This window comes from Cibotium barometz, chromosome 12 (genome assembly GCF_041138505.1).
Source record: "Cibotium barometz isolate CiBa-2024 chromosome 12, ASM4113850v1, whole genome shotgun sequence".
Taxonomy (NCBI): Eukaryota; Viridiplantae; Streptophyta; class Polypodiopsida; order Cyatheales; family Cibotiaceae; genus Cibotium; species Cibotium barometz.
Genome location: NC_141057.1, coordinates 28,220,166 through 28,235,895, shown reverse-complemented (window position 1 = coordinate 28,235,895; position 15,730 = coordinate 28,220,166). Strand labels below are relative to the sequence as shown.

At 44.3% G+C, this 15,730-nt stretch overlaps 1 protein-coding gene across 3 annotated transcripts in view; it reads right to left on the bottom strand.

The window, feature by feature from the left end:
* Window positions 1-5,658: 5,658 nt before the first annotated feature.
* Window positions 5,659-15,730, bottom strand: part of RAD4 (DNA repair protein Rad4 family) — an 88,551-nt gene continuing 78,479 nt past the window's right edge. For 2 of the 3 annotated variants that reach the window (XM_086806284.1, XM_086806285.1), the window contains exons 13-14: window positions 10,270-10,479; window positions 9,370-10,174 (exon numbers count right to left, since the gene is read on the bottom strand). In XM_086806284.1, coding sequence (XP_086662410.1) covers window positions 9,797-10,174; window positions 10,270-10,479 — 588 coding nt within the window. In that variant the 3' untranslated portion in view covers window positions 9,370-9,796. Of the gene's footprint in view, window positions 6,278-9,369; window positions 10,175-10,269; window positions 10,480-15,730 lie in introns of those variants that run through there. The other variant, XM_086806286.1, reaches the window with a different exon arrangement.

Here is a 15,730-nt window from a genome sequence, read left to right as displayed (position 1 = left end):
ACTCTGGCTGGGTACATACTTTTTAAGCAAGAGAATCTCTCCTTTTCCCAAGGCCTAGATGGCTTCTTCTTTTGCTCTCTATTGTGAGGGTTTGCAAGCTTCTACTAACCTTTTTGAGAGGCTTTCTTAGGCATGGGCAATAATGGAGGTGGTGGAGGCCTCTCTTGGTCTACTGGTTGCTTTTATCTCTTATGACCTTTTGGAGAGACTTTATGTGGAGGCCTCTCTTGGTCTACTTGTTTCTTTTGCGGTGTAGAATACTTCGATGGGAAAATTGCAGTCAAACATGTGTAAAATTTTTGGTTGGTGATGATGCTAGCAAACTTTGCGCAAAAGGTTGAACAATTTCTCCTCATCAGGGGTTTATTTAACATCAACATCAGGCTCGATATCAATTTCCAACGGAGCCATGTAAAATATAGAAAGGTAGAAAAATGCATCAACATGCAGGAATCTCTAATGACGAGCAACATTGAAGGACAAGAAAAAAAGATAAATTAATACAACACGATAAAAGGTCTTCGTGATCCTTTAGAGGTAGCATATTGTGTTGTAGTGATTTGAATAGAAAAGGATCCCAATAGCACAATAATGCATTAATTGGTGACAAATGACATTGAAAATAACAAAAAAAATAAAGATCATAACAACGCGATATGAGGTCATCAGATAAAATCATCATTCCCTTCTTGCATTGTAGTGATTTGACACAACCATCATTCAACCTTACATTCTAATTATTTGCTAAAAAGGTAAAAAAATTATGCATCAACAAGTATCCAGAGACATATAACTAAATGGGACTGAAAAATGGTAACGATAACGATATGAAGAAAATTTTAAAATGTTTGAAATATTTTTCGAATCAAACGTTGAAGACTTTGAAACACAACAAACGCAATCTTTCCCTCCCCGACAAATGCAATCTTTCGCTTCCCAAGAACATCAAGCTTCACCACCCCGAGAAGACCAAGCTTTCCCTAAGAACAACAAGCTTCCCCTCTCCCACTTCCTAAGCCACATAGCATACTCCTAATTTTGGGAACAAGGCTATGATCCAATGTCAAAATACAAAATATTTGACAATGTAAAAATATAAAATATTTGACAATGTAAAAACGTATTGATTTTGCTTGTATTGCTCTTAAAAATACAAAATGGTTTCATATGAATGACGTAAACAAGGCATTAATCCTTTGTAACTGTTTGCCATCAAGAATACAAGAGGCTCTTTTCGAATGTCTCCAATATGTCTGTCACATATGTATCTCCATGTTGTAATGATTCTTATAACATAGTCAGTTGCACCAAGAAAATTTGTTTCTTAGTAATGTCTTTACATGAAACGCACCTTTCTTTTCTCCTTGGTGCCTATTTTCAGAAATGATAATTGTATGTAAATAATAATAATTTCCAAGATTTGAGTGATTGCCATACCTTACGGTCATTGCATTTGAACACATAATCATCAGGCACTTGTAAGTCCTCATTTGCCAAAAGTCTACTCTCACTTGACGCAGGGAGACATTTGACCTAATATTGAGTATTGTCAAGAGCTCATGTTCAAACCATACCTCTAATAAGATCAATGGATTTTCAATTTCATCCTCCAAGTGCTACAAGATTTCCATTGACATAATGCCATCTCATATAATGAAAGGCTAATATATAATTCTAAGATCCAATCATAAATTTACAAACAATATTCCGTTGGATTTTGCAAGTAACCCCATTTAATTCTTTCACATCCCAATTTTGATCTAAGAAATCCATAGAAGAAGTCAACAAAAACATGCAATGGCATAAAGATAACAATTTTCACTTGGTGATTTGCTACATTTGGTCTCATACATATTTCCAGGTCTTGGTATATCTTTAATCTAAAGCACTCATTTATTTCTAAAGTGGGTATTGGCCATTTTGGACTTTCAAATGAAGGTAGTGGTAATGCTTCCAAAGATCCATAACTTATAACACTATGATGTATTGTGTAAAATTTATCATAAAAGAAAACTCCCCTCTTTGTCAAAGACCTGCTTGATCTTTCTTTGTATAGCTCCTCTCACCAATAGAAGCATGAAACACATTGAATTGACATAATGCCATTTCATATAATGAAAGGGTCATAAATTTACAAACAATATACTTCCGTTGGATTTTGCAAGTAGCCCCATTTAATTCTTTCACATCCCAGTTTTGATCTAATAGCACCACTCTCAAAGAAAAACATAAAATCTGCTAGTAGATATGTTATCCAAGATTCTACCAGCCCAATCTGCATCAGTGTATCCATACACCTACAACTCTATACCAGCCTCATAGAAGAGACCATAATCCACTGTGGACCTCATGTAGTGTAGTGTGTACCTCACACCACCCAAATGTGGTTTTTCTGAGGAGCATGCATAAATTAGCTCTCCAACTCAACTACATGTAGATTAAGCTACCCATTATCTTCATGTACATAGTGGGATTATCCAACATCTCTCTTGTATTCGAATGCAGCTTGCCATCCTGATCTAGTGGTGGTATAGAAATGGTCTTATAGCTAGCCATACCATATTTGTAGAATAAGTCCAAAGCATACTTTCACTATGATAGCCATATGCCCTTGGGCGTCCTCAAGACCTCAATGCCAAGAAGGTATCTCAGCTTACCCAAATCCTTCATGTCAAACTTCTTCTTAAGGATACCCTTCACATGCTCAACTTTCTACTCATTGTCATCCCCAACAATCAAGTCATCCACATAAATGGTAATGAGACGGCAATCCCCTTATCACTCTTTTGCATATAGAGCAAATGATCTACATTTGCTATATTAAAGCTAACGGTGTCAAGATACTCTACCATTTTATCATGCCATGCTCTCAGTGCCTGTTTCAAACCATACAAGGCATTATGCAGCCTGCACACATAATCTAGGTGACTCAAATCCTCATAACCGGGTGGTTGGTCCAAATAACTTCTTCTTTGCAACTCACCATGCAAGAATGCTTTCTTTACATCCATATGATGTAAGACCCAACCTTTTGACGTAGCAACCACTACAATTATAGCTCTCATGGTTGCCATCTTGGCAACAGGGTTGAATGTCTCCTCATAATCAATGTCATAGGTCTGAGCATAACCTTAAGCAACCAATCTAGGTTTGTATCTTCTAATACTTTCATCTGAGTTGTGCTTCACTTTGTACACCAATGGCCTTCTTTTATCCTCAGGCAAAGGCACCAATTCCTACGTCTTATTTGCATCCAATACATCCATTTCTTCATCCATGGATGTATCCCAATTCGCATGCCCAACAATACCTCAAAACATGTGGGTTCAATATCTTACATAACCTTTGCTATGTATGCATAATGGTGAGCTACATAACCATCATACATCAATCTCTGAACAGGGTTTCTCACCCTATCGACCTGCATGGTCTTGGATCTATCCTTGGTGTCCTTGTGGCTGCCTTAGCCTTCCTTACACCAGGTGTCTTGATAGCTAAAATCCAAAACTCCTCGTCAACGCTTTGCTCTGAGCCACTAGACTCTCTAAAAAATGAATGCTTGACTGAAATGTTAGGCATACCAAGGGTCTCATCAACCTTCTCTTTACCTTTACGTGATGCACTTGTTGAATTTGCAGGACTGGCATTCTGACATAACCTGCCACTCCATGGTCTATCAACAGAGCCATTGCTAAAGGACTCTCTCGGTCCACTTAATGACTTTGATTGTTGACTTGCATTTTGTGCAACCACCTGTTCTTGTGCGTTAGCCTAATCGAAGCTTTTAAATTAGCATTCTAGCTACTCATCGCATCAAATATAGCATCCTTGCTCACCATCTCATGTGTGATAGGATTGTAACATCTATACTCCTTTTGCTCAAGGGAGTAACCAATGAGAACACATTTTTAGCCTTTGGATCTAGCTTACTGCATAGCTCATTAGGAATATATACATATGCAATGCATCCAAAAACTTCCAGGTGTGACAAATCTAATTTTCCAACACAGTACTTCTCCTTTAGAGTCATACCATACACTGTGGGGGTCTTGATCATAATATAAATTGCAGTCATCTACTTCAACCCAATAATGATGAGATATGCTCTTCTCAGTCCCATTAATGCACAAGCAACTTCTACAATGTGCTTGTTCTTCCTCCTAGTAACACCATTTTTTTTTGCAGAGTGTATTTGAATGTAAATTGCCTCTGAATTCCATCCTTTTTCATATACACATTTTTCGAGCCTTTTAGCCACTCAATAGGGCTCTTCTCTCATGCCTCGAGGAGCCTAAACTCCAACCCAAATCCAATATGCCATGGAAAACATGCAATGCATTAGTGAGGCAACTCTCACTTACCTCTATCTCGTTTGCTTGAATCGGGACTCCTCGTGGTAGCTACGTCAATGGAAGCACGCCGAAATAGCTCAACAAAGCCACCACCACCACGCCTCAAGTATAGTCACTGCTCTCTCACTCCCTCCCGCACACACACACTCACACAAGTATTGAAGGCAAGAGATAGGCAAGGTTTGAGAGAAGAATAGAGCACTATCTTCACTTGAGAGCATACAAGAGTGCATGTACTCAACGTGGACCACCATAGATTGGCCTAATCAATTTTTTAATTAGCACTAATACAAAAAACTAGGTATAGTCAAAAAGTAATCTAAATTTAATTCTCCCATTAATCAGTCACATAGATAAGTGTTATTAGAGGAAATCCATGGCCAAAAATTCAATTTCGGGATCTGTTTTTCCAAAATGTACCAATTTCATGCCCAATTTGTCATTTTCATAAGGGATCCATACACCAAAATCAAGCATAATTCTCACCACTTTACATGCACACATAACCAAACATACTAATTGACATGCTCCGAACACGATGGCAATGTTAGTTTTTCCCAATAGCTAACAGAGAGTTTTGGCTCTCTTTTTTGCAAAAAACCAAAAAAAATTATATAACAAAACCCTTTTCTACATATATCCAATTAAAGCTCATATTTTGTCAACTCATGCGTACACACATACAAATAGACTAATTGGCATACAACAACACAATGGAGGGGTTTCCATGATTTTGTGCTCCATTGAGCAATTTGTTTTTCAATTTTCTTGAAAAAAGAGTGCAAAATTGAACAAAAATTAACAAAATTGATCAAACAAACTTGAAATTGTAAGGATTAAGAGTAACAAGAAGTGATTAGAAACATGAAAAACATAAAATTGATACAAAAAAAACAAAAACACTTGATTTTAGGAGATTTTTGTTAATTGAATCATTCCTTTCCTCATTAATGAAACCACTTCAAACAAGCAACTTATGCAAGATGCTTGATAAGAGATTGGTGTCTTGGAAATGGAACCATTTGCCACTTAATGGGACTCTCCTCTCATGCCTTAGGGACCCTAACTCCAACTCGAACCCAATATGCCATGGGAAACATGCAATGCATTAGTGAAGTAACTCTCACTTACCTCTATCTCGTTTGCTTGAATTGAGGACTCCTCGTGGTAGCTACATCAATGGAAGCATGCCGAAGTAACTCAACAAAGCCGCCACCACCATGGCTCAAGTGTAGCCATTGCTCTCTCTCACTCCCTCCCGCATACACACACTCACAGAAGCATTGAAGGCAAGAGATAGGCAAGGTTTGAGAGAAGAATAGAGCACTATCTTCACTTGAGAGCATACAAGAGTACATACAAGAATGAGGATTTAGAGTTACAATTTGACCTTTATACTTGGCTCATAGTGTTCACACTTGGCCGACCAATGTTAAAAATGAGGTCCTAGTGCATCCAAGACTACCTAAACTAGTACAAACACCTTATCCTAGCTAATAACTCTAACCTTATTATCCCATGGCGCGCCTTTCATATACAAGCAATGATTGTATATGTAAAATAATCCATTACAAGAGAAATATGAATTCTCTAGTGCCTAGGCCAAGGAATGACAAAATATGTGGTGGCTGACCACGGTGTCATAGAAGTCTTCGATAGCACTTAATAGCATTAAACTCATTGGACATATATTCTCCCCCTACATCTGACCTCAGGCACTCAATTTACAAACTTGTTTGTTTTTCAGCCAACATTCAGAAATTTTGAAAGTAAACACTTTCCTTTTCTCTTTCATGAAGAACACACACACCTTTGTGTGGTCATCAATGAAAGATACATAATAGCGACATTCAGCCATTGATGCCATCTTTCTCGGCCTCCATACATCTGAGTGCACCACATCAAGTGCCCTCTTACTTACATTTCTGTCATGTGAAAATACATTTTTTGTTAGCATCCCAAATTGACATGCTTCACAAACTTTATGCATTCCATCCACCTTAAACTTTGGTAAACCTGTAACACCTTCATAATTTTACACAGACTTCAATCGTTGTTCATTTACATAACCAATACATTTATGCCAAATATATATATGACCACAATACCTGTACCTTATGCAAACATAGCACCTTTGAGCTCAATAATGCTTATATCTAAAGTAAACATTCTAGCCACTCTCTTGCCGTTTGCAACCAAATGACATTTGTTCTTGAAGTCCTCTACATAGGAATCATCGGGGTTGAAGCATACCTACAAACCGTGCTGAATCATCTACCCAGCAAAAACTAGATTCTTTGTGGGTGGTGTCTCCAAAGAAGGGAGGTAAGTGGTGCATATGTTTTGATTTTCAACCTCTTAATACTTGCACTAAAAGGGATCATCATCCTCTTCGTTTCCAAGATAAGATTCTGGACCATGTGGCAGGTCATGAGATGTACATAGTGTGTGATGGGTATTCAAGCTACTTTTAAATTCGTATTACCGAGGAGCACCAATTAAAGACTACTTTCATCACACCATAGGGATGCTTTGCTTATCGTGTGATGCCCTTTGGATTGACGAATGCACTAGCAACCTTTCAATGCTTTATGAACACGATATTTGAGCCGTATCCTGGTACGTTTTTTCATGTCTATTTGGATGATTTTCACATCTACTCTTCTAGGTTTAAGCACCTTGAGAAGGTTTGTCAAGCTTTTGAGAATCTTGATAAGGCGCAAGGATCTCTCAACTCTTCATAGTGTCACATCATTGAAGCCAAGGTTCATCCGCTTGTTTCTTTCGATTGTATTCCCATGGATCCGGAGAAGGTGGAGACTATTCTTTCTCTACCTATTCTCAAATTAGCTCACACATTGTTGACTTTCGTTAAGAAAGTTAAGTATTACACATATTTCTTGGAGGATCTTGCACAACTTCTCTACCCTCTTCATCGTCTTACTCTTCAACCACGTGCTTATGCTTGGACCAATGCACATCAAGCCGTGTTTGAGACAACGAAGCAATGCAACCGTCACAAAGATTCACGTCACGATACTACTGGCCTACTATGCATAAGGATACTCATGAATGGTGTCGTACTTGTAAGGAATGTCAACTCTTTGGACGTCAACAATTGGTGAGTGGACCTTTGCATCCTATACTTGTGTTTGCAACATTCAAGAAGTGGGGGGTTGATTTTATAGGACCACTTCCATGCTCCTCTACCGGTAAGGCATACTTGTGGCTACAGATTACATGACACAATGGGCCAAGGCTAAGGCTACCCATAATGCTATTACCAAGACGGTGGTAAAGTTCCTTGTGGAGCATGTGTGCTCTCGTTTTGGTACATGACCTTTGGAGATTCTTATGACAATGGGTCAAGTTTTCAAGGTGATCTTTTGAGAGAGTTGATGACGAAACTTTCTATTAAACATCGATGCTTGTCTCCTTCCTATCCACAATGCAATGGGTTAGGTGAGAAACTAATGGGATCTTGTGTGGAATTATTTTCAAGATTGTCAAGGATAAGCCTCATTAAGATGAAGCTCTTCTTCATGCTTTGTGGACTTACCACATATTGCATTGGCACAATCAGATTCTTGTTCAGGTGATATGGATAGCAAAAGGCGAAGTCCCACTCATCAAAGACAGTCTTGACGAACGAAAACTTTATTTGATCTTGGATCAAAGACTTTGTAGGCCTTTGATTTAGAAGAGTAGCCCACAAAAACGAGCAACTCACTCCTTTGGCTTAGGCTTGCCCCTCGTGTCATTCGGAGCGAGTGTGTAAGCACGACAACCAAAGACACGAAAATGGAAAATAGTCGGTTTCTCGCCATAAAATGCCTCAAACAAGGTCCTATGAGGGACAACGACCGTAGGGCAATGGTCCAAAAGGTACTTATGGTTTATTTGTAAAGGAAAGAGAATCGATGTTTTTGAAAAAGCATGGAGAAGGATTAATAATCAAAATGATGTGTTTTCTTCAACATATGCATGAGAGAGAGAGAGAGAGAGAGAGCGCTTTAACATGATGTGCATAGCGAAGATACCATAAGGAGAGCATCATTACCATCATCAACACCCCGCTATCATCAAGGACAACAAGCAAGAGCAGAGAGCGGATAGCAAGGAAGAAGTCGGTATACAAGGTTTGCACATGGCTCCTCTAACACGCAAACCGTGTGGTGTCTTGGCTTTGTGGAGATGCTTAGAGCTCTTGTGCGCAATTTCGGGTTCGAGCCACGCTGTTGGGATGTGGTATTCACACAGTGGTGGTTGTGGGTCTTTGGTAGCTTTCGTTGGTGTGGCTTGGTTGGTTGACCATATCTGTGTATTGACCGGCTTCTTGTGGTTTTCTCGCGGCAGCTTCTTGTGGTCGCTTCATGACGGCTATCTACTGGCGGTTCTTGCGTAACAAAGTTGTGTGACCTCATAGGCTTGGCCCCTAGCAGACATCCACACAACCGTTTTTCTTTATCATTTAAATGAGCTCTTTAGTCCACAACGCGACGACCCTTTTCTTGAAGAGTGTTCACGTACACTTGCTACTCGTGTGTGCGGGCCTTCTCGACATCGCTTTCAAGGACTATTGAAGGATGGGACACTATCAATGGTGGTGTGCATATGCAGACTAGTCGAGGCAATACCCTCTTGGCGCTTCTACGAACACGCATTCACACAGATCCTCAGACCGTCACACAATAGAGGCACTAGATTACCAGACAACTAGGACATTTTTAAGTGTGTGGGATAGAGATGGGGACACTAGATTCTTATGCAATTGAGAGACAACTGGGTTAAGAGCCCTATATAAGTCAAAACCACTATAGAGAATAATCGTTTTTTCTTCTATGTAGCTCCTAGCAGAAAGTATTCCTTAGCCATAAACATTCTGCATCTTCTCGGGATCAGCATTTATTTACACACCTTCAAAATTCTGGAATTCCACGCCAGCCCACACAAGTCAAGAGGGTTGGGCTTCTACTCATTTCTTTCGCAATGTGCAACAAATTCTCATGCGCCCATGTAAGAAATGCATTGCGTGAGCCTGCATACCCTCTCAACCCCAACGCATATATTTCAACACATTGTGTATGGTAGAAACACGGGTGAAAAACTCATGATATCCACACAAGTTTTCCCTCACATAAAATCCTGCATTTGTCATTACAGATAACAAGAGTGTCTGTTGATTGGAGAATTGGGCTTAGCTTGGCAACTCATTCCATCAGCTACCACCTCATGATTTGTGACTTCTTGAAGCTGACCATAACCATGGAAAGGTTACTTTAACAATATTGTGGAGTGGAATCTAGCACTACAACTCTAGATCTGGATCATCTGGTTGGGGAAAAGGATGGGTACACTAGTACACTCCCGAGACCAGCATGTATTAGCACATGCTAAGGCTTCCAATCAAAGAGAAACCCATCTGTACACCTCTTCTGAAACCATTACATTTCCTCCACACTGAGTACAAAACCACACGGACATATTTTAGTCCGGATGCCAGTTCGTTCATCGTAGCTCTGACTCTCTTCAGGAAACATGTGTTCATGTTTTGTATGTTCAATGCTGATCGGCTTCTTGATATCATCAGTATCATCCCTATGATTAGCCCTTTGGCTCTCAAATAATGGGACAGCCTGAGCTTTCCCACCATCCTCAGCAATCGAGCCGTGAATCAGAGCTTCATGAGAAACTTGATAAGTAGCCTGCAAACGATGCCTTGTGGTAACAGAGCGCAACAATTGGCACCACCTTGCAATAGCTTGGCTTTCTCTCTTCTTGTCTGCTTCAACACTTCTCCTGTATTCCTCTTCAGCATAAGCCTACATGTAAGACAATGCAAGCCTTTATTGAACCATGATCATCAACCCCATAGAAAAAATGATAGATTATATGAAGAGATGAGGACATATTATACCTCTAGCAAAGCAATCTCATACTCCTGACACACAACAATGCCTTCAAAGACTGGCACGGATCTCCGATTCCGAATCTCATAGCCGACCATTGCTGGTGCAAAATCGATCTCCAGCTTTTTGGCCACATGCACTATCCGTGGGAGGCTAATGTGTACTGTACCGGGTGGCAGGCACTTCTCAGACCAGACCTCCACATTTCCTCTCTCATTCTACGAAGTAAAAATCAACATCTTAGAGCATTGGATTTGTGTCACGTACAGAAAAAGAAGGAATTTGGAGACTGTTATGAAAAAGAGACGAAGAAAAGGTTGCAGTGGCCTACATACAATTCAGCTTACACAAACAGGTGGGACTCTATTAGATAAGGCCCAATGACACCTAGGCAGAGATTCCATCTGTGAGGTCAGAGAGGGTATGGGTGTGGCCGCCCAAATCTCCCATCTGTGTCTGCATGCTCCTTTCTCATGTATCTATACTTTCCATCTAGAGTTTGCACTGCCCCTTGGGGATGGGAAGTATCTGCACTACAACCGCACACAAGAAGAAGGTAAGGCAGCCAGAAGCGCGAACAGCAAATACCTACACCAGGAGCAGAAAACAGGGCAATTTTCCAGAAGGTGAGGCAGCCAGAAGGGTGAACAGCAAATACCTACACCAGGAGCAGAAAACAGGGCATGGAACATATAACGTATATACAGTCCCCTGCCATGTAGTTGAGTGGTTAGGGGGTTGAAGTCCCAATGGTCACTGCAGCCAGGAGTGATACGTTGAATGCATAGAACGGGCTGCATAAAGAAAAACTCTCTCAAGAAAAAAGGTCAGCAGACAGTGCGACTCCAGTCACACGCGCTACCCAAGCTCCCCCCCATTGTCGTCGGTTCCTGCGCCCGTCGCGTGTTTCGCCTCCCCCTCCTTCGCTTCCGTGTGCCATCCGCCCCCTCGCTGCTCCTCTTGGATTCGCCCCTTTGCCTCTGCCCGCCCTCCCTCCTCTGCTTGCGCAGAGACCCCTTTGCCCACCTCTTCCTTCGCTCACCCTCACCTGTCCCGTACCAGGTGGAATTCGACTTGTCAGCAGCGTCAGACCGGGTCAGGCAGCTGAGTCCCCTTGCACTGCATACGGCGCAGGCCTTCTTTGCACAGTAGCAGGACGGCTTTGATTCTGCGTCTGACCCACTGGCTAGCGTTTCGTGCTTCCCAGTGACAGTTTGCTTTCCATGCCTTAAGGAGTACCTTCCTTTTCTCCCGGTGCTTGGTGGTGCCATCGGGCGAGTGATGGGAGCCCCCCCCCCCCCCCCCTGCTGCCTCGGTCCTCACGCAGGCAGCTACGATTCCATCTCTCTGCATTTGTGTGGCCTCGCCGGAGTTTGAACCGCATTGTATATCTTTTCCTAGCCTCTGAGGTGACCCCATACAACAGCAAGTGGAGTACTCACGCCTCCCAGGCCAATGTTTCATTTGCAGGCAGATGGGCCATCTAGCCAGAGCTTGCCCTCGGCTGCAGGCTAGGAGGCCACCCCCAGTTGTTCCTCCCCCCGTTTCTCGTGCTGATCCTCATCAGGGGGCAGGGAGAGAGGCTGGCCCTCAGGCAGCAGAGCCGTAGGCCCCAACTCTGGATGACCCAGCCACCGGAGAGTGGCGGATGGCTAGCCCATGCCCGGGCCGCCAAACGACCACCCGAGCTGAGTGTCGCCGCCACGTACGCCAGGATGGCAGATCTCAAGAGGATTTGGTTCTGTTATAGAACCGTTATGAGCATTTATCTCAAGATTTTCCCGTTGGTGGCGCACGCTCACTAGTCCCAAAGAGGGCCCCTCCCGCCCCACCAATATGGCAACCGATCCCTCGTTGAGACCCCCCCCCCCTCTCTACCGACCGGCCCCTCTGAAACCCGGTGAGCCCGTCCTCACAACCGTCCTCTCCAATGGATGTCTCCCAGCAGAACCCTTCCCCCACCTCTCCACCCCTCTGCCTCCCTCACCCCCTCCCCCCCCCCCCTCCTCTCCCTGCTCCGTCATCTCCTTTACCCACCACAGTCCCCCCCCCCCTTCCCTTTCTGCCTCTCGAGAGCACTCTCGTCGCTCCCCAACAGCCCCCGACCCGCCGGAGTGGAGGCAACTGGCTGGATCTGTCCGTCGCTTGATACACCATTTCTCTGACCCAGTAGAGATGACCATTGCCGCTCCCCCCGTGAAGGCTCTTCCACCAAGAGTCCCCAAGTGGGGCTCCCAGGATCCTAGGACAGCTAGTGGATTATAGTTTCTTCTGATGTCTGCCGACGAAAGGGACCGACATTTTCGAGGAGACAATAGCCCCTGTTGGGGTATGTGTGGTTTTTCACCACTCCAAGCCCTCTACGCCAGATAATGGTGCAATGATCTTCTCTTTCCCCTTCACTGCAGCCCTGGGGACAGAGTGGGATACCGAGATGGTAGTAGTTGCCATCCAAGGCCAGGCAGTCGAGCTCTCCCAACACCTTCAGGAGCTTCGTATCACAGACATTCTCACCCATTTCTGGCCTTTGGCTAGAATGGAGCTTGGAGGTTCTGCTCACCGAGGCCAGGAGGTGCTGCTTTTGTTCTTCATGCATACTTCTGTCGCGATACATCTCCCCCCCTCTTACAGATACCTCTATTGTGATAGATGGATTCCGAAGCATGCATATGCTCGCACTCGTACAGAGTGGAGTTACATGGAGGATAAGATTAGTGCCCACCTAGCACGCCTTCGCCCCCGCACGGATTGTGATTATTCCCCATCTAAACCCTCGCCCAAGACTCTTCGAGTGGAGGGTAGTTCCGCTGGTGCTGCATCACGCAGAGACTGATATGCGGATCCTTACTTGGAACATTTAGGGTTTAGGGGGGCCTCAGTGCTTTCATAAACGAGGTGTCCTACGAGGCGAGCTCTAGAGAGCCATGGTTGGGGGACCCATTTTATTCCTCCAGGAGCATCACCTCTCAAAGGGGCGCACCCGCAGATGCGGGAAGATTCTTCGAGGCAGGAATCACACTTTCTGGTCCCCTTCTTTCGACCCCTCTCGGACGCAGGGACGGGTGTGTGTTTCAGTCAGTGAGCAGTTGCTGCCGGCAGTATCAGGCTCAAGAGTCACTATCCCCAGGCGTGCACAGTGGATTACCATTACTATCGGAGAGGATATCGTTGGCTTCCTTAACATTTACGCTCCAAACGCTCCTGCAGGTAGAGCCCTCTTTTGGAGCTCAATTAGACAGGCCCTCCCTCAGGCTCACTTTTGGTGCTTGGGTGGTGACTTCAACATGATAGTGGCAACACAGGAAAGACTTGGGAGTGGCACGGCCATGGTTTCAAGAGCAAAGTACTCAGCCTGGGAGGAGATGGTTCTTGCAGTCAGGGGACAGGATCCATGGCATCTTCCAAAGTTTGGGCATAGTGCAGGGAGCCTTCGCTTCTCGAGATCGGATAGGAGGAGGACCGGCCACAACCTCTCCAGACTCCACAGATTTTACGTGGATGAGTGGGCTTGCAGCCGAGGGGGTATGATTGGTATTTTGGCAGGCAGTAAATTTTCAGACAACGCCCCGGTTATTTTGTCCTTAGAGGACCCCTGGAGGCATGACAGACAGATGAGCTCGAGCATCCCCGACAGCCTCATTCAGGACCCAGAGATTTGCAGCAGGATAGAGTAGAAATGGACGGGTTTGGATTTTCTTTCAAGCTCTGCTGCGCGCACGGTGCATGAGGGCTTAGGGGAGATCAATAGTTTTTTGCATGAGGCAGCCCAGAGGGTTTCTGGTAGCAGGAGATGATTTTGCAGAGAAGTCTTGCCTCTCTATACAGCAGCTTCAGGAGAGGTCCCGGGATAGCTAATGGATCAAGAGTCAAATTGCTGCCGCTTGCAAGGAGATTAGATCCATAGAGGAGAGGAGGGTGGAGTACAAGTATCATGCCAGGGCCTCTTTATGGACTCAGGCAACGATAGAGTCACAGGGGATTTTTTTGAGATAGCCGGCCCCCACAGGAGGAGAAACAGTATTCCTTTTGGCCTTGCAGTTTCTAGCGCTTGAGTTCCGGCCAGCTACCCGGGTTTTTCCATCGCTTGCGTGGTCCGTCCGTCGCTACTTTGAACTTCCGTCAGCTGCACAGTCTGTCCGTCTGGCGCTGGCCTTCCGTTGCCTCCCCAACCTCCGCTCAGCCTAGCAAGCCACACTGCCCTTCCCAGCCACCGAAACGGGCGACGATAGTGGAGAGGGCTCCACCACTGCCCCGCCCACAAGCGGCGCTCGCAGGAGAGGAGGTGGCCCCCGACGGAGCTCCGTCTTTCCCCGTCGTCGTCACCGGTCCAATGGTGCACCCGTCCGGCAGCTGTCCGTCGACTTCGCCGTCGACACTGTGCCTGAGCCAGCCTGGCATCGCCGCCTTTTGCTCGAGCCTGCCTTCTAGTCTTCCACTGACTGCACGCTATTCTCTGTCCAGCTGCTTCGCTCCCTCCCAATCGCTGTCGGCTACTTTGCTCCCCCGCCGCTATGGATTAAATGCAAAATCAGCAGGGTCCATCAGACCCAGACCCAAACCCAGTGGATCAAACCATAGCTGCCTCTTAGCCTTCACTGGCTTGTCGGAGGCAGCTCGCATGGCCATAGAGGAGAGCATAGAGGGAGAAATCGGGAGAAGTGGTGGCAGGAGCAGTGGTCGAAGAGAGAGAAGAAGACAACAACGCCTTAGAAGCTACAGCAACCCTTCAAAGTCAGGTAACTGTTCTTAGACTCAAATCAAAGGGCTTTTGTGAATTCATTGCTTCATTGGAACATTCAAGTGCAGGCAGCAATGCAAGGCACAATTAGGGTGCAAGATTCACGGAAAAATTTGGGGATTTGTCAGATTTTGGGGATTTTCAGAATTTGGGGATTTTTCAGAAATTGCACAATTGCATTTACAGGACACACATAAAATTGAGGCTTTTGTGGAATCATTTCTTAATTGCAAAATTAAAGCTCATTGATACACAAATTTTTAGGGTTTTTGTCAATTATGTGCAATTGACACACAAATTAGCCCATTGGTGCTCAAAAATTTTGGGATTTTCAGCATTGCAGCTTGAAATTTTGGGCAAAACATTTGTGCAGGACATTGTGGTTGTCTGGCATTGCACTCCGGTGCATTTTGGATTTTGCCTGTAGGTGCTTTTTACAACATATTTGGTTGCACGTGTTTGCATCTCTCTTGGTGAAGAGATTTGAGTAAATGGCTAGAAATATGACCGACATATTCGGGGTTTTGTCCCAAGAGGACAAATTGGATGGCAGTAATTACTCCCTATGGAGTTTCATGGTCCGAAATCTACTTGTGGCCAAAGGATTATGGGGTTGTGTCAGGTGAAGATGTGCGCCTTGTTTTGACATAGCACCTAACATGCCTGGCCGTGGTGCTCAACAAGCAACACTACCCACGTCTCCCTTACAGGAGCAGAAAAGATGGGATACT